General features: G+C 38.0%; 1 protein-coding gene, 6 long non-coding RNA genes and 1 other non-coding gene across 10 annotated transcripts; all 8 read left to right on the top strand.

Moving 5' to 3' along the window:
- The first annotated feature begins 3081 nt into the window (after nt 1–3081).
- LOC145217730 (uncharacterized) lies at nt 3082–3546 on the top strand. Its single transcript, XR_013857469.1, has 3 exons — nt 3082–3136; nt 3279–3369; nt 3489–3546. It is a non-coding gene; the product is annotated as an uncharacterized LOC145217730 (long non-coding RNA).
- A 342-nt stretch (nt 3547–3888) lies between these two features.
- On the top strand, nt 3889–3962 carry Trnas-gga (transfer RNA serine (anticodon GGA)). The gene has a single exon. It is a non-coding gene; the product is annotated as a tRNA-Ser (tRNA).
- A 3210-nt stretch (nt 3963–7172) lies between these two features.
- On the top strand, nt 7173–7957 carry LOC145218778 (uncharacterized). The gene is made up of 4 exons (XR_013857734.1): nt 7173–7268; nt 7336–7589; nt 7701–7770; nt 7851–7957. It is a non-coding gene; the product is annotated as an uncharacterized LOC145218778 (long non-coding RNA).
- A 1874-nt stretch (nt 7958–9831) lies between these two features.
- Nucleotides 9832–10999, top strand: LOC145219219 (uncharacterized). 2 transcript variants are annotated; one of them, XR_013857893.1, is made up of 5 exons: nt 9832–9886; nt 9954–10207; nt 10319–10388; nt 10469–10849; nt 10948–10999. It is a non-coding gene; the product is annotated as an uncharacterized LOC145219219 (long non-coding RNA). The 2 variants fall into 2 exon arrangements; XR_013857892.1 differs by having other exon boundaries at nt 10919–10992.
- Nucleotides 11000–11442: 443 nt separating this feature from the next.
- LOC145219995 (uncharacterized) lies at nt 11443–12815 on the top strand. Its single transcript, XR_013857934.1, has 8 exons — nt 11443–11762; nt 11830–11887; nt 11976–12055; nt 12147–12210; nt 12270–12338; nt 12426–12506; nt 12578–12643; nt 12751–12815. It is a non-coding gene; the product is annotated as an uncharacterized LOC145219995 (long non-coding RNA).
- A 124-nt stretch (nt 12816–12939) lies between these two features.
- On the top strand, nt 12940–14828 carry LOC145219241 (uncharacterized). Its single transcript, XR_013857901.1, has 8 exons — nt 12940–13009; nt 13090–13470; nt 13540–13640; nt 13766–13830; nt 14062–14384; nt 14452–14509; nt 14598–14679; nt 14771–14828. It is a non-coding gene; the product is annotated as an uncharacterized LOC145219241 (long non-coding RNA).
- Nucleotides 14829–14897: 69 nt separating this feature from the next.
- LOC145219240 (uncharacterized) lies at nt 14898–19505 on the top strand. The gene is made up of 20 exons (XM_080086628.1): nt 14898–14962; nt 15050–15134; nt 15203–15268; nt 15376–15634; nt 15714–16092; nt 16162–16261; nt 16362–16430; nt 16525–16721; nt 16829–16906; nt 17018–17084; nt 17166–17521; nt 17591–17690; nt 17793–17857; nt 17928–18369; nt 18444–18514; nt 18598–18679; nt 18833–18890; nt 19001–19070; nt 19182–19287; nt 19411–19505. Exons 11-14 carry the CDS (start codon nt 17398–17400, stop codon nt 17954–17956), a joined length of 318 nt encoding a protein of 105 aa, XP_079942754.1. The 5' UTR covers nt 14898–14962; nt 15050–15134; nt 15203–15268; nt 15376–15634; nt 15714–16092; nt 16162–16261; nt 16362–16430; nt 16525–16721; nt 16829–16906; nt 17018–17084; nt 17166–17397; the 3' UTR covers nt 17957–18369; nt 18444–18514; nt 18598–18679; nt 18833–18890; nt 19001–19070; nt 19182–19287; nt 19411–19505.
- A 116-nt stretch (nt 19506–19621) lies between these two features.
- LOC145219242 (uncharacterized) lies at nt 19622–22825 on the top strand. 2 transcript variants are annotated; one of them, XR_013857903.1, is made up of 13 exons: nt 19622–19982; nt 20057–20127; nt 20211–20292; nt 20462–20539; nt 20674–20758; nt 20862–20967; nt 21091–21191; nt 21303–21655; nt 21716–21802; nt 21887–21962; nt 22057–22116; nt 22198–22298; nt 22376–22825. It is a non-coding gene; the product is annotated as an uncharacterized LOC145219242 (long non-coding RNA). The 2 variants fall into 2 exon arrangements; XR_013857902.1 differs by having other exon boundaries at nt 21884–21962.
- The last annotated feature ends 858 nt before the right edge of the window (nt 22826–23683 follow it).

Here is a 23683-nt window from a genome sequence, read left to right as displayed (position 1 = left end):
CGAGTAAGTATAAAGTGAAGATTGAAGATTTGGGCACGTGTGTTTTGACTTTAACTCAAATGTTTTCACAATAACCATGACTGGAGTTGATCCAATGTGTGTTTCGTAACTCTTATTTCAAGTCGATATATTTAATTCCAAAGACAGCACTCTTTTTCATAGAAGTGCAATTTTAACCCAATTTCTAATCTACTTGTCTGCAGATAAAACGCCGTGGTTCGCATCGTTGTTCGCCAAAGGCAATGTAAGTTTGACATATGGTACCTTGGTAAATGTGCGTAATTTAATTTTTGTAAATGCATCTACAATTATACTTATATGGTACAATACCAATAGTAACCTTGTTGCTCGTCCAGCTTTAAAACGATATATTGCAAGATGTATCGAGATGTGAATTTAACGAACGATTACTTTGTATCTTGAATTAATTAGTTACATCATTTTTGCATGCCCTATAAAACATAGTGGCCCAATATTTTATCAGGAATTTTATTGTGCATTTTACGTCTTGTTTAATAAAACTGCGTTCTGAAATGGAATGTGTTGTAATCTCTGTACTTTAAATTAGAGAAATACACTGCTAAGAACAAGCTGGGCTATTTTATGGTACGTTGTGTCGTATTTGTGCTATTTTGTGTAAAATTAATGCTTGTTTCTTTTATTCTCTTTAGTTCCCGCGGACTGATTGTTGCAAAAAGGCTAACCCTGAGCGGGTAAAGAACATCCGTGTGACGTTTCAAAGGCAGGTGCTCTGATTGGTGGACGAAAAAGAGAAAAAAAGAAAACGACATACCTTGAACGTGTGGTGGCGGTCCTTCTTCTCCTGCTCGTGTCTGAGGTGAATGGGCGAATGAGATATGCAGGTAATTTTTTTCTTTTATGATGTGAAATACATTTATTAGGTACACACTTATTTGCTTCAGCAACGATACCGAAAAGCAATGTGTTCAATAGATTTTTGTAGCTTTTCTAAATACATGGCACTGTTGCTATCTAGATGCATGGTGGATTGTTTTGTTTTGCATCCAATGCTGGTTAGACCGCCGACTGAACAGTTGATCGCATGAAACAAGGAATTTTCTGTTTTCGAACAATCTTGCAGGCATGTAAATATTTGCATTTATTGCCTGTAATAAAACGCTTAGATTTAGTTACAAAACATGTGTAGATAGTGCATCGTGCACATATCCTATCTTCGCATGATATTTAAAACGTATGTAAAGTATTGATTAGGTTAAATACTGTTGTTTTTGTTTCTTGGTACTGCTTTTTGCTTTGTTTTTACAGGAAAGAGTCGCGTAGAGCCAAGATGGAAGTCACAGCCAAACCGATTGAAGTTAAGTTTCCTTTTTAAGTTTTCACGGCCTAATGACTAGCCTATTATTAAGTTATATTACAGATTTATACTTTGCATGGGGAATTGGCATGTTGCATGTCACATACCAATTTTATATGGAGGTTTGGCACGATGCATGTCACACGTACTGCCTATTAGAATTAAACTGGACTTAGTATGGTGTGTTGCGTTTCTTGGTACTGCTGTTGCTTATCTTATAGAAAGACAATAAGACGTGGATCGTGTACACGGACAGCCGAAATGGAAAACCCTTTACAGAAAAAAGTTAAGTTAATCTAATAAAATTATTAGTTGTAAAGTTGTAGCATAGTAAGCGTTATAGTTTGCATGGTGACTTGGCATGGTGCACTTAATGTTTTGCAGGTCACGTGTGTTTTAATCATTAGTAAGCGTAATGACACATGCAAGGACTAACAATTGTAAATGAATTGTAGTTTAGTCTCAATTAGGTTTAAACGTCTGATGCTGTACAAAATATTGTTGCAGACTTTTTGGATAATTATCTCTCTTTTTCGACCATTGCTTCCGTAAGGATCCTTGAATAACGGTTACATACTTCACAGGTAAAACACAGCACACTACTTTTTTTAAAAAAAATAGGATAACTAACGTGTTTACTGTTTGTTTGTTTCTTTTATTCTTTTTAGTTCCCGCGAACTAATTGATGCAATAAAGCTTGAGATTGGACGGGCAAAGACCACCCGTGTGACGTTTCAAAGGCAGGCGTTCTGAATGGTGGACGGAAAAGAAAAAAAATGAAACCGACATACCTTGAGCGCGTGCTGGCGGTTATTCTTCTCCTGCTCGTGTCGGAGGTGGATGGGCGAATTAGATATGCAGGTAACTTTCATCTTTTTTGATGTTGAATAAACCGAAAAGCAATAAGTTCAATAGATTTTAGTAGTGTTTCGAAATACATGGCACTGTTGCTATGTAGACACATGGCGGATTGTTTTGTTTGCGGCTTCGTTTGGATTTTCGTGCATCCAATGAACGTTAGACCGCAGACTGAACAGTTGATTGCATGAAACATGGAATTTTCTGTTTAACAACAATCTTGCAGGCATGTAAATGTTCACGTTCATTCCCTGTAATAAAACGCTCAGATTTAGTCACAAAACATGTGAAGATAGTGTATCGTGCACATATCCTATTTTCCAATGTTGCTTAAAACGTATAGGGCGAACTTAATTAAATACTGCGTTGTTTTTCTTGTTGCTGCTTTTGCTTTATTTTCACAGGAAAGAAGATTCGCGCTGTGTCAAGATGGAAGTTATAACCAAACCGATTCAAGTTAAGTTTTTGTTTGGCCACATAATTTCAAGTGCAAAAGTTGTATTATATTAAGGAATCCAACTATGCATGGTGGTTTGGCATGTTGCATGTTGCATGTCACACCGACTGTTCGGTGACAGTATGAGTGTGGGTGCACATCTAAGGATTATAATTAAATTAGACTTAGTTTTATGTGGTACGTTTCTTGGTACTGCTTTTGCTTTACTTTTTACAGAAAGGCAACAAGACGCGGATCGTGTACTCCACAACCAACAAGGAAATACCTTTGACGTTACAGATTAAAGTTAAGTTCTACGAAGCATCGAAGCCAGCGAAAGCAGTGGAGGTTATACATGTTATATGTATATGAGCGCATTTTTAGGTAAGTAAACAAGGCTTAAACTTTACACCTGAATAATTATCGCTCTTTTCTCTTAGTACCTTCGACTATTGCTTCCCATCGGACCGTAAGAACCCTTGACACAAGAGATCCATCCTTGACAGGTTAGTACAACACAGTACAATAACATAGGATAATTAAAGTGTTCTGTATTTGGTTTTGCTGTATGTTATAAAAAACATTGTTTGAATATACTGTAATTTACTGTTTGCATCAGGTAGAATATGAATGGATTTTGTATTGCAGACGTCTTGGAGATTGTCACCTGAAGAGGCATCGCAGCATCGCAAACACTCTGCTCAATGGCTGCAAATCCAAATCATATTGTACTTTATCTGTGAGTTACGTTACTGGGATTTTTGAACTTCTATAAATTTGTAAAAGTTTCGTCTGATTTGTACTGCCAAGTTTGTTTTTTGGTCCGTTTTAATTCTTGGGCCTGCCTTTTATTTTTAGTAACTCATGGTGAAGAGAAACTACTGAAGAATGGCGAGAAGAGAATACTAAAGATTTACAGCGTAAACGATGGAGGTAACTTCCTTGACAACACAGTTGTTGGGTGTCTGTGCAGAAGTCAACTTAAATGCACACTGGTTTTCTTCTGCACCAGTATATAATAATTGCTGTCGTATAATTATTTTAGATAACTTAAGAAATGCTGCTGATGCATGGTTTTATTTCAGGTTCTCAAATTGCCATTCGAAACATTGGTTTAGTATCATCGCTGAATAATATTTAAATCCTCTACGGGTATGATACGGTCGAACTGGCGATCCCCTAGTACGAAGCTGACATGTGCAGCATACGAGGCAGGCAACGGTGCTTGTGATTCGACTTTCGGCGGATTCTCCACTGAGCCTGTGTAGCTCAGTTGGTAGAGCGCGAGTCCCGGAAAGACTCCTGTCGTGGGTTCGAATCCCACCGCAGGCTAGATTTTTCTAGTCTATGCCTTGCCATATGGGAATGCTTGGGAGACCAGCTGATTCGGTATAACGCCTTGAACAGGCCTGGCGTACTATGATTTATCGATATGTATGCCGTGATCGCTGGTCTGCATCGACGCTTCAGGGCTGATCCCAGTATGAATATGTTTCATCTTAGCTCTACGGGTATAAGTGCAACATAACATGTGATCTGCAAGTTTTTATAAAACCGGTTTAATTTTGTGCAACAGACAGCTGAGAACCCGACGAGGCATCTCTTGATCAGAGACATTCTGCGAAAAATCGTATTTGAACTCGCCTGTAGGTTTTGTTTATTTATGGGAATGTTCCAACTTTAAACACAGTTTATAAATCTCTTGTCTGTTCGATAATACAAAGTTTAATGTAATTTGTGTCCACGTGCTGCGTGCTCAAAGTTTGGTATCTGTCATTCTTTTTTAGTTAAATTGTGGTGAATACGAGTCTACAACGAGAGAAGACCGAAGATGATTTGCAGAGAAATGGATGCAGATAATGCTGTTCGTCAAAAGCGTGATGATGTTTTCTTGGTGAATGCAGTAGCAGTTCGTGACCTCGGCTTGTTTTGTGCAACAACACAGGTGGTGGAACATGTGGCATATCTTCATCAGAGACTTCTTTATCTCAATAGCAACGGAATCAAATCACTATTGATCTTGCCAGTAAGTTTTTTAATCACAAAAGCTTTTCTTTGTGTGACCAAAATGTCTTAAGTCTTTGTTCTTCAGTTACTTATTGTAAAAAAGACTTGGCGATGAGAGGCCACCGAAAATGATTACAGCGGGAAGATGCAGGTAACTTGTTTATTTGCGAACTAGCTGGTCTAATGTGGACTTAAATACGTACGTACCAAAAAATAAATACGAAACGTTAACTAGACCGGTTTGTTTTTGTGGAACAGAGTTTGGGACCGGATGAGGGAGGTATCTATTCACCAGACTTCTCTTTTCTGCATTGCACTTCAAATATTCCCTCACCTGTAAGTTTTGTTTTTTCGTTTATTATAAATCTTGGATATTGTTTGTTGTATGTTTTTGGTGCTTGGTTCCTTAGTGTGTACCAGGTTTGTTATATGTCAATCTTGTTGCAGTAACTCGTGGTGAGGAAAGCTGGGGGCGATGAGAGACCACCAAAGACGACTTCACAACCGAAATATTCCAGGTGATTTTTTTGCTAAAAACGGCATGTGGTTGACTGCAATACGTTTTTATATTTCATGATGTTGGGTCGTTTTGCTTCAGGTTTTCTGCCATTTTCTTACGTTGCCACCTGAAAGATTGGATTTGGGAAACATCAACCAATGGTTTACTTCATAATCTGCGACCTCAAGTCCAGTAAAGACCCAATAGTTAAGTTGTAGTACAGCAAGTATTGAAAATTTTGCATGGTAATTTTGCATGTTACACTTCAAATTTTGCATGTCACGTGTGTTCTTTCAGTTGACAGCATGGATAAAAATGTTAACAATAGAACTTTTAAAGATAACAATAGTAACTACCGTATGTACATCCAATGTTGCTGTAAGTTTTGTTACAGATGTTCGTCAATCTACGCTTCTACAACCTGTTCCGAAGCCAGTAAAAAGCAGTGAAGAAATCCTGTTCATATGCGAATATGTTTAATGTAAGTATTAACAAACCTAAGAGGATTTGTTTAAAAAAAACATTATTATTTTTTATGTTTTAGATTCAGATCCTTATTTTGACTTATGCTGTCTACAGGTCCGTAAGGATCCAGCAGTTAAATCTTAGCCAGTATGGCGACAGCCTGACCAACATTCCAATATTTTACAGGTTAGTACAACTTCAATTTATGAATCAAATAAGCATGAGAGTGCTAAATGTTTGGTTTTTCTGTATGTCAAAAAAAGTATTGTTTCTGTATGATGTTTTACCTGCAATCTTGTTTTGTGTAACAGACGTCTTGAAGAATGGATTCTGACGAGGCATCTTTTCACTTGTGTATCTCATTTGGACCTTGCCTGTAAGTTGTAATTTATGTTTTTGGCTAGTCGATATTTTCAAGTTTCTTTCTGTTGTTTTTTCTTTCATAACACATTGCGAAGAAGAGTTCGTGATGAGGGACGACTACACAAAAGCTGAAAATACATAGCACGTCTTACTTTGCAGTAAGTTTTATTTAAAAAATCCGTTTCGTGGCAACAAATGTTGTCGTGCTAAGTTTCTTTGCTGATTGGTACATTTGTGTTTATAGATGTCGGCCATGGGAGACGTCAACAATGACTCAAAGCGATAAAGTTGCAGGTGATGTTGTTGTTTGCAAGCAAACTTAGAATTTTAAGCATGCATTTCTCGTTGTTGCAACGAGTAACAAGCTTCTCGTTGTTCTCGCATGTTGCAATGGCATGTTGCACTTACGGTTTTTCACGTCACTTGAGTATAACACTTTGTGAAACTACTTTTAATGTGAACTCGACAACTGCTGTAAGTTTTGTTGCAGATGTTTGTCCGAGCATCAAACCACTTCAACAATGATAAAGCCAGTTCAAATATTTTAACGACGCATGAAAATCAATGTAAGTTTGCTTCTATAAGGTTAACTCGTCCACGTTAACGCTTCTATAAACTCCAGTTTTGTTTCAGTCCACCATCAGACAAAATCGAAATCAACTGCGAAGACAAAACCTGAAGGAATTCAGTTGTAAGTTGACAGTCATACGATAAACTGTATTGTTGTTTTGAATCAAATAGACTGTTTTATTGCATACTATATTTTTTGTGCAGAACCTCCTTCGACCAGCGCCACTTACTGGAAACGTTTTTTTTAAGACTGCTGGGATCGAGTCGTTCATCGATAAACAGGTAATTACCTGTACCATAACTTGTGTCACAGTTTCTTCACAACCTATTCCATAACCTGAATGTTATTTTTGATACCGTACTTGTTTCCTGGAAATTTCACAGCAGCGCTGCTCACTAGAAAGCACAGCTGTATGGGCGACTTCATCGAGAAACAGGTAATTTACTAAACCACCCTACGAAATCACACTTTCTCTTTCACTTCGTCTTTTTTAGTCAAATTGTGGTGAATAAGAGTCTGCGATGAGAGAAGACCGAAGATGATTTACAGAGAAATGGATGCAGGTAATGCTGTTCGTCAAAAGCGTAATGATGTTTTCTTGGTGAATACAGTAGCAGTTTGTGACCTCGGCTTGTTTTGTGCAACAACACAGGTTGTGGAACATGTGGCATATCGTCATCAGAGACTTCTTTATGTCAATAGCAACGGAATCAAATCACTATTGATCTTGCCAGTAAGTTTTTTTAATCACAAAAGCTTTTCTTTGTGTGACCAAAATGTCTTAAGTCTTTGTTATTCAGTTACTTATGGTGAAGAAGAGTTGGCGATGAGAGGCGACCGAAAATGATTACAACGGGAAGATGAAACTTGTTACTTGTTTATATTTGAACTAGCTGGTCTAATGTGGACCTAAATACGTACGTACCAAAAAATAAATACGAAACGTTAACTAGACCGGTTTGTTTTTGTGGAACAGAGTTTGGGACCGGATGAGGGAGGTATCTATTCACCAGACTTCTCTTTTCTGCATTACACTTCAAATATTCCCTCACCTGTAAGTTTTGTTTTTTCGTTTATTATAAATCTTGGATATTGTTTGTTGTATGTTTTTGGTGCTTGGTTCCTTAGTGTGTACCAGGTTTGTTATATGTCAATCTTGTTGCAGTAACTCGTGGTGAGGAAAGCTGGGGCGATGAGAGACCACCAAAGACGACTTCACAACCGAAATATTCCAGGTGATTTTTTTGCTAAAAACGGCATGTGGTTGACTGCAATACGTTTTTATATTTCATGATGTTGGGTCGTTTTGCTTCAGGTTTTCTGGCATTTTCTTACGTTGCCACCTGAAAGATTGGATTTGGGAAACATCAACCAATGGTTTACTTCATAATCTGCGACCTCAAGTCCAGTAAAGACCCAATAGTTAAGTTGTAGTACAGCAAGTATTGAAAATTTTGCATGGTAATTTTGCATGTTACACTTCAAATTTTGCATGTCACGTGTGTTCTTTCAGTTGACAGCATGGATAAAAATGTTAACAATAGAACTTTTAAAGATAACAATAGTAACTACCGTATGTACATCCAATGTTGCTGTAAGTTTTGTTACAGATGTTCGTCAATCTACGCTTCTACAACCTGTTCCGAAGCCAGTAAAAAGCAGTGAAGAAATCCTGTTCATATGCGAATATGTTTAATGTAAGTATTAACAAACCTAAGAGGATTTGTTTAAAAAAAACATTATTATTTTTTATGTTTTAGATTCAGATCCTTATTTTGACTTATGCTGTCTACAGGTCCGTAAGGATCCAGCAGTTAAATCTTAGCCAGTATGGCGACAGCCTGACCAACATTCCAATATTTTACAGGTTAGTACAACTTCAATTTATGAATCAAATAAGCATGAGAGTGCTAAATGTTTGGTTTTTCTGTATGTCAAAAAAAGTATTGTTTCTGTATGATGTTTTACCTGCAATCTTGTTTTGTGTAACAGACGTCTTGAAGAATGGATTCTGACGAGGCATCTTTTCACTTGTGTATCTCATTTGGACCTTGCCTGTAAGTTGTAATTTATGTTTTTGGCTAGTCGATATTTTCAAGTTTCTTTCTGTTGTTTTTTCTTTCATAACACATTGCGAAGAAGAGTTCGTGATGAGGGACGACTACACAAAAGCTGAAAATACATAGCACGTCTTACTTTGCAGTAAGTTTTATTTAAAAAATCCGTTTCGTGGCAACAAATGTTGTCGTGCTAAGTTTCTTTGCTGATTGGTACATTTGTGTTTATAGATGTCGGCCATGGGAGACGTCAACAATGACTCAAAGCGATAAAGTTGCAGGTGATGTTGTTGTTTGCAAGCAAACTTAGAATTTTAAGCATGCATTTCTCGTTGTTGCAACGAGTAACAAGCTTCTCGTTGTTCTCGCATGTTGCAATGGCATGTTGCACTTACGGTTTTTCACGTCACTTGAGTATAACACTTTGTGAAACTACTTTTAATGTGAACTCGACAACTGCTGTAAGTTTTGTTGCAGATGTTTGTCCGAGCATCAAACCACTTCAACAATGATAAAGCCAGTTCAAATATTTTAACGACGCATGAAAATCAATGTAAGTTTGCTTCTATAAGGTTAACTCGTCCACGTTAACGCTTCTATAAACTCCAGTTTTGTTTCAGTCCACCATCAGACAAAATCGAAATCAACTGCGAAGACAAAACCTGAAGGAATTCAGTTGTAAGTTGACAGTCATACGATAAACTGTATTGTTGTTTTGAATCAAATAGACTGTTTTATTGCATACTATATTTTTTGTGCAGAACCTCCTTCGACCAGCGCCACTTACTGGAAACGTTTTTTTTAAGACTGCTGGGATCGAGTCGTTCATCGATAAACAGGTAATTACCTGTACCATAACTTGTGTCACAGTTTCTTCACAACCTATTCCATAACCTGAATGTTATTTTTGATACCGTACTTGTTTCCTGGAAATTTCACAGCAGCGCTGCTCACTAGAAAGCACAGCTGTATGGGCGACTTCATCGAGAAACAGGTAATTTACTAAACCACCCTACGAAATCACACTTTCTCTTTCACTTCGTCTTTTTTTAGTCAAATTGTGGTGAATAAGAGTCTGCGATGAGAGAAGACCGAAGATGATTTACAGAGAAATGGATGCAGGTAATGCTGTTCGTCAAAAGCGTAATGATGTTTTCTTGGTGAATACAGTAGCAGTTTGTGACCTCGGCTTGTTTTGTGCAACAACACAGGTTGTGGAACATGTGGCATATCGTCATCAGAGACTTCTCTTTGTCTCGAAAGCAACGGAATCAAATCACTATTGATCTTGCCAGTAAGTTTTTTTAATCACAAAAGCTTTTCTTTGTGTGACCAAAATGTCTTAAGTCTTTGTTATTCAGTTACTTATGGTGAAGAAGAGTTGGCGATGAGAGGCGACCGAAAATGATTACAACGGGAAGATGAAACTTGTTACTTGTTTATATTTGAACTAGCTGGTCTAATGTGGACCTAAATACGTACGTACCAAAAAATAAATACGAAACGTTAACTAGACCGGTTTGTTTTTGTGGAACAGAGTTTGGGACCGGATGAGGGAGGTATCTATTCACCAGACTTCTCTTTTCTGCATTACACTTCAAATATTCCCTCACCTGTAAGTTTTGTTTTTTCGTTTATTATAAATCTTGGATATTGTTTGTTGTATGTTTTTGGTGCTTGGTTCCTTAGTGTGTACCAGGTTTGTTATATGTCAATCTTGTTGCAGTAACTCGTGGTGAGGAAAGCTGGGGCGATGAGAGACCACCAAAGACGACTTCACAACCGAAATATTCCAGGTGATTTTTTTGCTAAAAACGGCATGTGGTTGACTGCAATACGTTTTTATATTTCATGATGTTGGGTCGTTTTGCTTCAGGTTTTCTGGCATTTTCTTACGTTGCCACCTGAACGATTGGATTTGGGAAACATCAACAAATAGTTTACCGCATAATCTGCGACCTCAAGTCCAGTAAAGACCCAATAGTTAAGTTGTAGTATAGCAAGTATTCAAATTTTGCATGGTAATTTTGCATGTTACACTTCAAATTTTGCATGTCACGTGTGTTCTTTCAGTTGACAGCATGGATAAAAATGTTAACAATAGAACTTTTAAAGATAACAATAGTAACTACCGTATGTACATCAAATGTTGCTGTAAGTTTTGTTACAGATGTTCGTCAATCTACGCTTCTACAACCTGTTCCGAAGCCAGTAAAAAGCAGTGAAGAAATCCTGTTCATATGCGAATATGTTTAATGTAAGTATTAACAAACCTAAGAGGATTTGTTTAAAAAAAACATTATTATTTTTTATGTTTTTGATTCAGATCCTTATTTTGACTTATGCTGTCTACAGGTCCGTAAGGATCCAGCAGTTAAATCTTAGCCAGTATGGCGACAGCCTGACCAGCATTCCAATCCTTTACAGGTTAGTACAACTTCAATTTATGAATCAAATAAGCATGGGAGTGCTAAATGTTTGGTTTTTCTGTATGTCACAAAAATATTGTTTCTGTATGATTTTTTATTTGCAATCTTGTTTTGTGCAACAGGTGTCTTGGAGAATGGATTCTGACGAGGCATCTTTTCACTTGTGTATCTCATTTGGATCTTGCCTGTAAGTTGTAATTTATGTTTTTGGCTAGTCGATATTTTCAAGTTTCTTTCTGTTGTTTTTTCTTTCATAACACATTGCGAAGAAGAGTTCGTGATGAGGGACGACTACACAAAAGCTGAAAACACGCAGCACGTCTTACTTTGCAGTAAGTTTTATTTAAAAAATCCGTTTCGTGGCAACAAATGTTGTCGTGCTAAGTTTCTTTGCTGATTGGTACATTTGTGTTTTTAGATGTCGGCCATGGGAGACGTCAACAATGACTCAAAGCGATAAAGTTGCAGGTGATGTTGTTGTTTGCAAGCAAACTTAGAATTTTAAGCATGCATTTTCTCGTTGTTGCGACGAGTAGCAAGCTTCTCGTTGTTCTCGCATGTTGCAATGGCATGTTGCACTTACGGTTTTTCACGTCACTTGAGTATAACACTTTGTGAAACTACTTTTAATGTGAACTCGAAAACTGCTGTAAGTTTTTTTGCAGATGTTTGTCCGAGCATCAAACCACTTCAACAATGATAAAGCCAGTTCAAATATTTTAACGACGCATGAAAATCAATGTAAGTTTGCTTCTATAAGGTTAACTCGTCCAAGTTAACGTTTCTATAAACTCCAGTTTTGTTTCAGTCCACCACCAGACAAAATCGAAATCAACTGCGAAGACAAAACCTGAAGGAATTCAGTTGTAAGTTGACAGTCATACGATAAACTGTATTGTTGTTTTGAATCAAATAGACTGTTTTATTGCATACTAACTTATATTTTTTATGCAGAACCTTCTTCGACCAGCGCCACTTACTGGAAACGTTTTTTTTTCATGACTGCTGGGATCGAGTCGTTCATCGATAAACAGGTAATTACCTGTACCATAACTTGTGCCACAGTTTCTTCACAACCTATTCCATAACCTGAATGTTATTTTTGATACCGTACTTGTTTCCTAGAAATTTCACAGCAGCGCTGCTCAATAGAAACCACAGCGGTATGGGCGACTTTGTCGAGAAACAGGTAATTTACTAAACCACCCTACGAAATCACACTTTCTCTTTCACTTCGTCTTTTTTTAGTCAAATTGTGGTGAATAAGAGTCTGCGATGAGGGAAGACCAAAGATGATTTACAGAGAAATGGATACAGGTAATGCTGTTCGTCAAAAGCGTAATGATGTTTTCTTGGTGAATGCAGTAGCAGTTTGTGACCTCGGCTTGTTTTGTGCAACAACAGAGGTTGTGGAACATGTGGCATATCTTCATCAGACTTCTTTGTGTCAATAGCAACGGAATCAAATCACTATTGATCTTGCCAGTAAGTTTTTTTTTTAATCACAAAAGCTTTTCTTTGTGTGACCAAAACGTCTTAAGTCTTTGTTAATTCAGGTACTTATGGTGAAGAAGAGTTGGCGATGAGAGGCGACCGAAAATTATTACAGCGGGAAGATGCAGGTAACTTGTTTATATTTGAACTAGCTGGTCTAATGTGGACCTAAATACGTACGTGCCAAAAATAAATACGAAACGTTAACTAGACCGGTTTGTTTTTTGTGGAACAGAGTTTGGGACCGGATGAAGGAGGCATCTATTTACCAGACTTCTCTTTTCTGCATTGCACTTCAAATTTTCCCTTGCCCGTAAGTTTTGTTTTTTCGTTTATTATAAATCTTGGATATTGTTTGTTGTATGTTTTTGGTGCTTGGTTCCTTAGTGTGTACCAGGTTTGTTATATGTCAATCTTGTTGCAGTAACTCGTGGTGAGGAAAGCTGGGGCGATGAGAGACCACCAAACACGACTTCATAACCGAAATATTCCAGGTGATTTTTTTGCTAAAAACGGCATGTGGTTGACTGCAATACGTTTTTATATTTCATGATGTTGGGTCGTTCTGCTTCAGGTTTTCTGGCATTTTCTTACGTTGCCACCTGAACGATTGGATTTGGGAAACATCAACAAATGGTTTACTTTATAATCTGCGACCTCAAGTCCAGTAAAGACCAAATAGTTAAGTTGTAGTATAGCAAGTATTCAAATTTTGCATGGTAATTTGGCATGTTACACTTCAAATTTTGCATGTCACGTGTGTTCTTTCAGTTGACAGCATGGATAAAAATGTTAACAATAGAACTTTTAAAGATAACAATAGTAACTACCGTATGTACATCAAATGTTGCTGTAAGTTTTGTTACAGATGTTCGTCAATCTACGCTTCTACAACCTGTTCCGAAGCCAGTAAAAAGCAGTGAAGAAATCCTGTTCATATGCGAATATGTTTAATGTAAGTATTAACAAACCTAAGAGGATTTGTTTAAAAAAAACATTATTATTTTTTATGTTTTTGATTCAGATCCTTATTTTGACTTATGCTGTCTACAGGTCCGTAAGGATCCAGCAGTTAAATCTTAGCCAGTATGGCGACAGCCTGACCAACATTCCAATATTTTACAGGTTAGTACAACTTCAATTTATGAATCAAATAAGCATGAGAGTGCTAAATGTTTGGTTTTTCTGTATGTCAAAAAAAGTATTGTTTCTGTATGATGTTTTACCTGCAATCTTGTTTTGTGTAACAGACGTCTTGAAGAATGGATTCTGACGAGGCATCTTTTCACTTGTGTATCTCATTTGGACCTTGCCTGTAAGTTGTAATTTATGTTTTTGGCTAGTCGATATTTTCAAGTTTCTTTCTGTTGTTTTTTCTTTCATAACACATTGCGACGAAGAGTTCGTGATGAGGGACGACTACACAAAAGCTGAAAATACATAGCACGTCTTACTTTGCAGTAAGTTTTATTTAAAAAATCCGTTTCGTGGCAACAAATGTTGTCGTGCTAAGTTTCTTTGCTGATTGGTACATTTGTGTTTTTAGATGTCGGCCATGGGAGACGTCAACAATGACTCAAAGCGATAAAGTTGCAGGTGATGTTGTTGTTTGCAAGCAAACTTAGAATTTTAAGCATGCATTTTCTCGTTGTTGCGACGAGTAGCAAGCTTCTCGTTGTTCTCGCATGTTGCCATGGCATGTTGCACTTACGGTTTTTCACGTCACTTGAGTATAACACTTTGTGAAACTACTTTTAATGTGAACTCGAAAACTGCTGTAAGTTTTTTTGCAGATGTTTGTCCGAGCATCAAACCACTTCAACAATGATAAAGCCAGTTCAAATATTTTAACGACGCATGAAAATCAATGTAAGTTTGCTTCTATAAGGTTAACTCGTCCAAGTTAACGTTTCTATAAACTCCAGTTTTGTTTCAGTCCACCACCAGACAAAATCGAAATCAACTGCGAAGACAAAACCTGAAGGAATTCAGTTGTAAGTTGACAGTCATACGATAAACTGTATTGTTGTTTTGAATCAAATAGACTGTTTTATTGCATACTAACTTATATTTTTTATGCAGAACCTTCTTCGACAAGCGCCACTTACTGGAAACGTTTGTTTTTTTCAAGACTACTGGGATCGAGTCGTTCATCGATAAACAGGTAATTACCTGTACCATAACTTGTGCCACAGTTTCTTCACAACCTATTCCATAACCTGAATGTTATTTTTGATACCGTACTTGTTTCCTAGAAATTTCACAGCAGCGCTGCTCAATAGAAAGCACAGCTCTATGGGCGACTTCATCGAGAAACAGGTAATTTACTAAACCACCCTACGAAATCACACTTTCTCTTTCACTTCGTCTTTTTTTAGTCAAATTGTGGTGAATAAGAGTCTGCGATGAGGGAAGACCAAAGATGATTTACAGAGAAATGGATACAGGTAATGCTGTTCGTCAAAAGCGTAATGATGTTTTCTTTGTGAATGCAGTAGCAGTTCGTGACCTCGGCTTGTTTTGTGCAACAACAGAGGTTGTGGAACATGTGGCATATCTTCATCAGAGACTTCTCTTTGTCTCGAAAGCAACGGAATCAAATCACTATTGATCTTGCTAGTAAGTTTTTTTTAATCACAAAAGCTTTTCTTTGTGTGACCAAAATGTCTTAATTCTTTGTTATTCAGTTACTTATGGTGAAGAAGAGTTGGCGATGAGAGGCGACCGAAAATTATTACAACGGGAAGATGTAGGTAACTTGTTTATATTTGAACTAGCTGGTCTAATGTGGACCTAAATACGTACGTACCAAAAAATAAATACGAAACGTTAACTAGACCGGTTTGTTTTTGTGGAACAGAGTTTGGGACCGGATGAGGGAGGTATCTATTCACCAGACTTCTCTTTCCTGCATTACACTTCAAATATTCCCTCACCTGTTAGTTTTGTTTTTTCGTTTATTATAAATCTTGGATATTGTTTGTTGTATATTTTTGGTGCTTGGTTTCTTTGTGTGTACCAGGTTTGCTATATGCCAATCTTGTTGCTGTAACTCGTGCCGAGGAAAGCTTGGGCGATGAGAGATTACCAACGATGACTTCACAACCGAAATATTCCAGGTGATTTTTTGCTAAAAACGACATGAGTTTGACTGCAATACGGTTTCATATTTCATGATGTTGGGTCGTTTTGCTTCAGGTTTTCTGGCATTTTCTTACGTTGCCACCTGAAAGATTGGATTTGGGAAACATCAACAAATGGTTTACCGCATAATCTGCGACCTCAAGTCCAGTAAAGACCCAACAGTTAAGTTGTAGTACTGCAAGTATTCAATTTTTGCACGGTAATTTGGCATGTTACACTTTAAATTTTGCGTTTCACGTGTGTTCTTTCAGTTGACACCATGAATAAAAATGTTAACAATAGAACAAAGATAACAGAAGTAATTACCGTATGTACATCATATGCTGCTGTAAGTTTTGTTACAGATGTTCGTCAAGCTATACGCTTCTACATCTTGTTCCGAAGCCAGTAAAATGCCTCGAAGAAATCCTGTTCAGATGCGAACATGTTAAATGTAGGTATTACCAAACCTATGGAGGATTTGTTTAAAAAAACATTGTCACTTTTTATGTTTTTGATTCAGATCCTCCGACGTATGCTGTCTTGCAGGCCCGAATGGATCCAGCAGTTAAATCTTGGAACCAGTATGGCGACAGCCTGACCAACATTCCAATCTTTTACAGGTTAGTACAACTTCAATTAATCAAATAAGCATGGGAAATAGGTAATTTACTAAACCACCCTACGAAATCACACTTTCTCTTTCACTTCGTCTTTTTTTAGTCAAAATGTGGTGAATAAGAGTCTGCGATGAGAGAAGACCAAAGATGATTTACAGAGAAATGGATACAGGTAATACTGTTCGTCAAAAGCGTGATGATGCTTTCTTTGTGAATGCAGTAGCAGTTTGTGACCTCGGCTTGTTTTGTGCTTTGTGCAACAACAGAGGTTGTGGAACATGTGGCATATCTTCATCAGACTTCTTTGTGTCAATAGCAACGGAATCAAATCACTATTGATCTTGCCAGTAAGTTTTTTTTTTAATCACAAAAGCTTTTCTTTGTGTGACCAATTCAGGTACTTATGGTGAAGAAGAGTTGGCGATGAGAGGCGACCGAAAATTATTACAACGGGAAGATGGAGGTAACTTGTTTATATTTGAACTAGCTGGTCTAATGTGGACCTAAATACGTACGTGCCAAAAATAAATACGAAACGTTAACTAGACCGGTTTGTTTTTTGTGGAACAGAGTTTGGGACCGGATGAAGGAGGCATCTATTCACCAGACTTCTCTTTTCTGCATTGCACTTCAAATTTTCCCTTGCCCGTAAGTTTTGTTTTTTCGTTTATTATAAATCTTGGATATTGTTTGTTGTATATTTTTGGTGCATGGCTCCTTTGTGTGTACCAGGTTTGTTATATGTCAATCTTGTTGCAGTAACTCGTAGCGCGGAAAGCTTGGGCGATGAGAGACCAACGATTACTTCACAACCGAAATATTCCAGGTGTTTTTTTTTGCTAAAAACGACACGAGGTTGACTGCAATACGGTTTTATAATTCATGATGTTGGGTCGTTATGCTTCAGGTTTTCTGGCATTTTCTTACGTTGCCACCTGAAAGATTGGAGTTGGGAAACATCAACAAATAGTTTACCGCATAAAACCCCAAAGTTAAGTTGTAGTACAGCAAGTATTAAATTTTTGCATGGAAATTTGGCATGTTACACTTTAAATTTTGCGTTTCACGTGTGTTCTTTCAGTTGACACCATGAATAAAAATGTTAACAATAGAACAAAGATAACAGAAGTAATTACCGTATGTACATCATATGCTGCTGTAAGTTTTGTTACAGATGTTCGTCAAGCTATACGCTTCTACATCTTGTTCCGAAGCCAGTAAAATGCCTCGAAGAAATCCTGTTCAGATGCGAACATGTTAAATGTAGGTATTACCAAACCTATGGAGGATTTGTTTAAAAAAACATTGTCACTTTTTATGTTTTTGATTCAGATCCTCCGACGTATGCTGTCTTGCAGGCCCGAATGGATCCAGCAGTTAAATCTTGGAACCAGTATGGCGACAGCCTGACCAACATTCCAATCTTTTACAGGTTAGTAAAACTTCAATTTATAAAATAAATAAGTTTTTTTGTATGTTGCAAAAATATTGTTTCTATATGATGTTTCATCTACAATATAGTTTTATGTAACAGACGTCTTGGAGAATGGATCCTGACGAGGCATCTTTTCACTTGTGTATCTTATTTGGATCTTGCCTGTAAGTTGTTGTAATTTATGTTTTTGGCTAGTCGATGTTTTGAAGTTTCTTTCTATTGTTTTTTCTTTAGTAACAAAGGCGAAGAAGACTTGGCGATGAGGGACGATTAATTCATGATTGATGACGCTTAATATGTTTTGTAACGACATGTGTTTTTACGCTATCTTTCAAAAGAATAGTCGGCGACAGGATGACCTGCAGAGAAAAATGTGGAAAAAGGTAATTTTCTTGTGTACAGACAAACAGGCACTTTCCTGTTACTGCTACGAATACTTGCATGTTGCCTTGGCATGTTGCACATACGGTTTTGCATGTCACTTGTGCTTAGTTGACTATTCGGTTGCCAGCAACGTTAAAAGTAGAACCCTTTGTAAAACTGCTTTTATCGTGAACTCGAATGCTGCTGCCAGTTTTGTTGCAGATTGTTGCAGACGGAGCATCAGACGAGCATCAAACCACTTCAACAATGGCAAAGCCAGTGGAAATATTTCAACAACGCATGAAAATCGAATGTAAGTTTAAGTTACGCTTCTGTAAGGTAAACTCTTCCAGGTTAACGCTTCTATAAACTCCAGTTTTGTTTCAGACGTTCAACAAACCACAACCAGACAAGCATCGAAATCAACTGCGAAGACAAAAACCTGAAGGAATCCAATTGTAAGTTAACAGTCATTCGATAAACTGCATTGTTGTTTTGTCTACAATTGACTGTTATATCCCATGCTCTATTTTTTATGCAGAACCTTCTTCGACCAGCGCCACTTACTAGAAACGGTTGATTTATTCATGACTGCTGGGATCGAGTCTTTCATCGATAAACAGGTAATTTACTCTACCACATAACTTATGCCACTGTCTGTTTTAATTTATACCGATAAATTGTATTTCTAAGATGCGCACTGCTTAGCCTTTACCGATGTGTTAAGCATTTGGCAGTTTGTGCAGATATTACGTTTGCTATCCCTATTGTTCCAGGGACCACCGCTGCAAAAAGTGGAACTGGAGAAGGCATTTTTTATCCAATCTTTCACAGGTTAGTACAACTTCAATTTATAAATCAAATAAGCATTGGAACGCTAAACGTATAGTTTTATCTGTATTGCTTTGTATGATGTGTTATCGGCAATCTTAATTGTTTAACAGATGTCTTGGAGAATGGATTCTGACGACGCATTTTTGCACTTGTGATTCGCATATTGATCTTGTCTTGCCTGTAAGTTCTGTAATTTATGTTTTTGCTGGTCGATGTTTGTTTTTTCCTGCGAAGGATAATATTGCTGATATTTGATAAAATTGTTGTTTTTGCATTTTTGTTTTCATTCAGAACCTTCGACATGTGTTGTCTTGCTGGACCGTAGGAATCGTTTTCTAGCAGTCAAATCTAAGGGCCAAGATGGCGGCAGACTGACCAACATTTCAATATATCACAGGTTAGTACATCTTCAATTTATAATTCAAATAAACAGAGGAATGCTAAATCTTTAGTTTATTCTGTATGTCAAATAAACATTGTTCCTGAATTATATTTTATCTGCAGTCTTGTTTTGTAACAGATGTTTCGTAGAATGGATCCTGGCGAGGCATCTTTGCACTTGTGGAATCACATTTTGCAACATTTTAAAACTGCAAACCCAAATCACGTCTTACTTCGCCAGTGAGTTTTGTTTCAATTAATTCATGATTTATGACGCTTAATATGTTTTGTAACGACATATGTTTTTGCGCTATGTTTCTTTACTGATTGGTACGTTTGTTCTTTTTGCAGTAACTCTTTTAAAAGAACAGTCGGCGACAGGATGACCTGTAGCGAAAAATCAACAATGGACTGCCGAGAAAAAGTAGAAAAAGGTAATTTTCTTTTTTACAGACAAACAGGCACTTTCCTGTTACTGCTACGAATTCTTGCATGTTGCACATACGGTTTTGCATGTCACTTGTGCTTAGTTGACTATTCGGTTGCCAGCAACGTTAAAAGTATAACCCTTTGCAAAACTGCTTTTATCGTGAAGTAGAATGCTGCTGCCAGTTTTGTTACAGATGTTTATCGGCGCATCAGACGAGCATCAAACCACTTCCACAATGGCAAAACCAGTGGAAATATTTCAACAACGCATGAAAATCGAATGTAAGTTTAAGTTACGCTTCTGTAAGATAAACTCTTCCAGGTTAACGCTTCTATAAACTCGGGTTTTGTTTCAGACGTTCAACAAACCAGAACCAGACAAGCATCGAAATCAACTGCGAAGACAAAAACCTGAAGGAATCCAGTTGTAAGTCAACAGTCATTCGATAAACTGCATTGTTGTTTTGTATCAAATTGACTGTTATATTCCATGCTCTATTTTTAATGCAGAATTTTCTTCAACCAGCGCCACTTGCCAGAAACGATTGATTTATTCAAGACTGCTGGGATCGAGTCGTTCATCGATAAACAGGTAGTTAATCCACCATATAACTTATGCCACTGTCTGTTTAAATTTATAACAATAAATTGTATTTTATTACTAGAGGCTATCTAAGATGCACACTGCTTAGCCTTTACCGATATGTTAAGCATTTGGACAATTTGCGCAGATATTACGTTTGCTTTCACTTTTGTTCCAGGGACTACCGCTGAAAAAAGTGGGACTGGATGAGGCATATCTTCATCGGACGTTTCTGTATAACACATCAAATTTTCCAGTAAGTTAGTTTTTAATAATTTTTGGGTATTTTTAATGCGTATTTTCGGATTGGTGCTTTGTCTGTTGCAGTAAACTTAAATGTAGGTACAAATTGGTTGACTGATGCACCGGTTGACTTCATTTTGTTTTTAGATGTTGGTTTGTCGACGTTTCTGCTTTCTGTTCCGAAGCCTGTAAAGCAGTACAGAAATCCGGTTCGTGTGCGGCCATGTTAGATGTAAGTAAACAACCTTAGAGGCACGGCACTTCGCCGCATACGAAGGATAATTGTTTCTGATATTTGATAACATTGTTGTTTTTGTATTTTTGTTTTCATTTAGAACCTTCGACCTGTGTTGTCTTGCTGGACCGTAGGAATCGTTTTCCAGCAGTAAAATCTCAGAGCCAAGATGGCGGCACACTGACCAACCTTCGAATATATCACATGTTAGTACATCTTCAGTTTATAATTCAAATAAACAGATGAATGCTAAATCTTTAGTTTATTCTGTATGTCAAACAAATATTGTTCCTGAATTATATTTTATCTGCAGTCTTGTTTTGTAACAGATGTTTCGTAGAATGGATCCTGGCAAGGCATCTTTGCACTTGTGGAATCACATTTTGCAACATTTTAAAACTGCAAACCCAAATCACGTCTTACTTCGCCAGTGAGTTTTGTTTCAATTAATTCATGATTTATGACGCTTAATATGTTTTGTAACAACATATGTTTTTGCGCTATGTTTCTTTACTGATTGGTACGTTTGTTCTTTTTGTAGTAACTCTTTCAAAAGAATTGTCGGCGACAGGATGACCTGCAGCGAAAAATCAACAATGACCTGCAGAGAAAAAGTAGAAAAAGGTAATTTTCTTGTTTACAGACAAACAGGCACTTTCCCTTTACTGCTACGAATTCTTGCATGTTGCCTTGGCATGTTGCACATACGGTTTTGCATGTCACTTAATTGTGCTTACTTTGTAAAACTGCTTTAATCGTGAACTCGAATGCTGTTGCCAGTTTTGTTACAGATGTTGGTCGGAGCATCAGACGAGCATCAAACAACTTAATGGGAAAGCCGTGAATAATACAGTTTTTCAACGACGCATGAAACATTACGTACGCGTATCTAGTGTAAGTTTATGTTGCGCTTCTTATAAGTTAACGCTTCCTTAAACTTCAGTTCTGTTTCAGACCACCACCACCAGTCAAGCATCAAAAGCAACTGCGAAGACAAAACCCGAAGGAATCCAGTTTGTGTTCTACAACACCATCCCAAAAGTAAGTTGACAGTCATATTCGATACACTGTTTTGTTGTTTTTTAGCAAAGTGACAATTTATTTCATACTGTATTTTTTAAGCAGAACCTTCGACCAGCGCCACTCACAAGACACGGTTGATTTATTCACTGCTGAGATCGAGTCGTTTATCGATGAACAGGTAACTATTCCACCATATAACCTGTACCAGTGTTTCGTCATCAGTTATTGTATAACCGACATGTTATATATGTGATACTGTATTTGTTTTCTAGAAATTTGGCACCGGCGCTGCTCACATGAAACCACAGCTGTATGGAAGACTTCATCAAGAAGTAGGTTATTAATTTACTAAACAACCTACGAAACCACTGCGTCTCTTTTACTTCGTAATAACAAGCTTTATTTTATTGCAGGAGAATATTCCGTCACCGCTTGCGAGGAAAAAACTTTCTACCTCAAGGATTGTCTCTCGTGAACACCGCGGACTCTGAATTTCGTCCAACTGAAACTGAAGGCAAGTGAATGTTAACTATACACGTCAGTCTTTAAATGAATTGTGTTTTAATAACAACAACATTTATTTTATTGCAGGAGAAACAAACTTCTACCTCAAGGATTGTCTCTCGTGAACACCGCGGACTCTGAATTTCGTGTATGTTAAGGCAAGTGAATGTTAACTATACATGAGTCTTTAAATAAATTGTGTTTTAATAATAGCAACATGGAAAGGCCGTTTAACGGGCCCTTATCCTGTCTTTACATGTTGTAATGTTCTGACGTAATTGTGAAATATGATGCAAATTGTGACGACCTGATGCTGCTCTATTGTTTTTTATTTTACAGATAAACAAGTAAAATTGGGGCGGACGAAGATCAACTGATATGGAAGCTTCAGTTTTGTCGCAATATTAGCGTCTATATTTTCGTTTGGCAGTAACTTATGTTTTGATCATGTTACTTTCTGTTTTCATACATATTTGTCGCCATATTAGCGTGTTTATATTTTGTCTACGTATTTTCGCAATAAAATTACGAATTATATTTGACGCAGGTGCTTTCGTGCGCTTGGTGCTTCATCGAGACTTAACTTCATTCTGCTGCAGCGGAGATGGATATATTTTGTTTATTTTTTTGTAGTGTTTTTCATGAAATTTTTGCATTTTGTTGCGTATTTGGGAGGGGAGGGAGAAGTTTCTACTCTCGGCGCGGGTTCGTATCAGTGGGAAGGAGACTTGCGTGCGCGGGTTTGCTTCAGGGGGAGGGAGACTTGTGTGCGCGTGCATCAGGGGGAGGAAGACTTTTTGCGCGGGTTTGCATCAGGGGAGGGAGACTTGTGTGCGCGTGCATCAGGGGGAGGAAGACTTTGTGCGCGGGTTCGTATCAGTGGGAGGGATACTTGCGTGCGCGGGTTTGCTTCAGTGGGAGGGAGACTTGTGTGCGCGTGCATCAGGGGGAGGAAGACTTGCGTGCGCGGGTTTGCTTCAGGGGGAGGGAGACTTGCGTGCGCGGGTTTGCTTCAGGGGGAGGGAGACTTATGTGCGAGGGTTTGCATCAGGGGCAGGGAGACTTGTGTGCGCGTGCATCAGGGGGAGGAAGACTTTGTGCGCGGGTTTGCATCAGGGGGAGGGAGACTTGCGTGCGCGGGTTTGCTTCAGGGGGAGGGAGACTTGTGTGCGAGGGTTTGCATCAGGGGCAGGGAGACTTGTGTGCGAGGGTTTGCATCAGGGGCAGGGAGACTTGCGTGCGCGGATTTGCATCAGGGGCAGGGAGACTTGCGTGCGCTGATTTGCATCAGGGGGAGGGAGACTTGTGTGCGAGTTTGCATCAGGGGGAGGGAAACTTTTGACAGACGCGGGTTTGCATCAGAGAAAGGAAGGTTTGTGACAGGCGCGGGTTTGC

This window comes from Phallusia mammillata, chromosome 3, assembly GCF_965637545.1.
Source record: "Phallusia mammillata chromosome 3, kaPhaMamm4.hap1.1, whole genome shotgun sequence".
Taxonomy (NCBI): domain Eukaryota; kingdom Metazoa; phylum Chordata; class Ascidiacea; order Phlebobranchia; family Ascidiidae; genus Phallusia; species Phallusia mammillata.
The sequence above is the reverse complement of the archived record's forward strand: the minus strand, read 5'-3'. Positions and strand labels throughout refer to the sequence as shown.

Coding starts and splice junctions, on each gene's coding strand:
- LOC145219240 (XM_080086628.1), top strand. CDS start 17,398: ATGTACATCATATGCTGCTGTAAGTTTTGTTACAGATGTTCGTCAAGC. Junction 17,522..17,590: donor CAGATGCGAACATGTTAAAT/GTAGGTATTACC, acceptor TTTTTGATTCAG/ATCCTCCGACGTATGCTGTC. Junction 17,691..17,792: donor AACATTCCAATCTTTTACAG/GTTAGTAAAACT, acceptor TTTATGTAACAG/ACGTCTTGGAGAATGGATCC.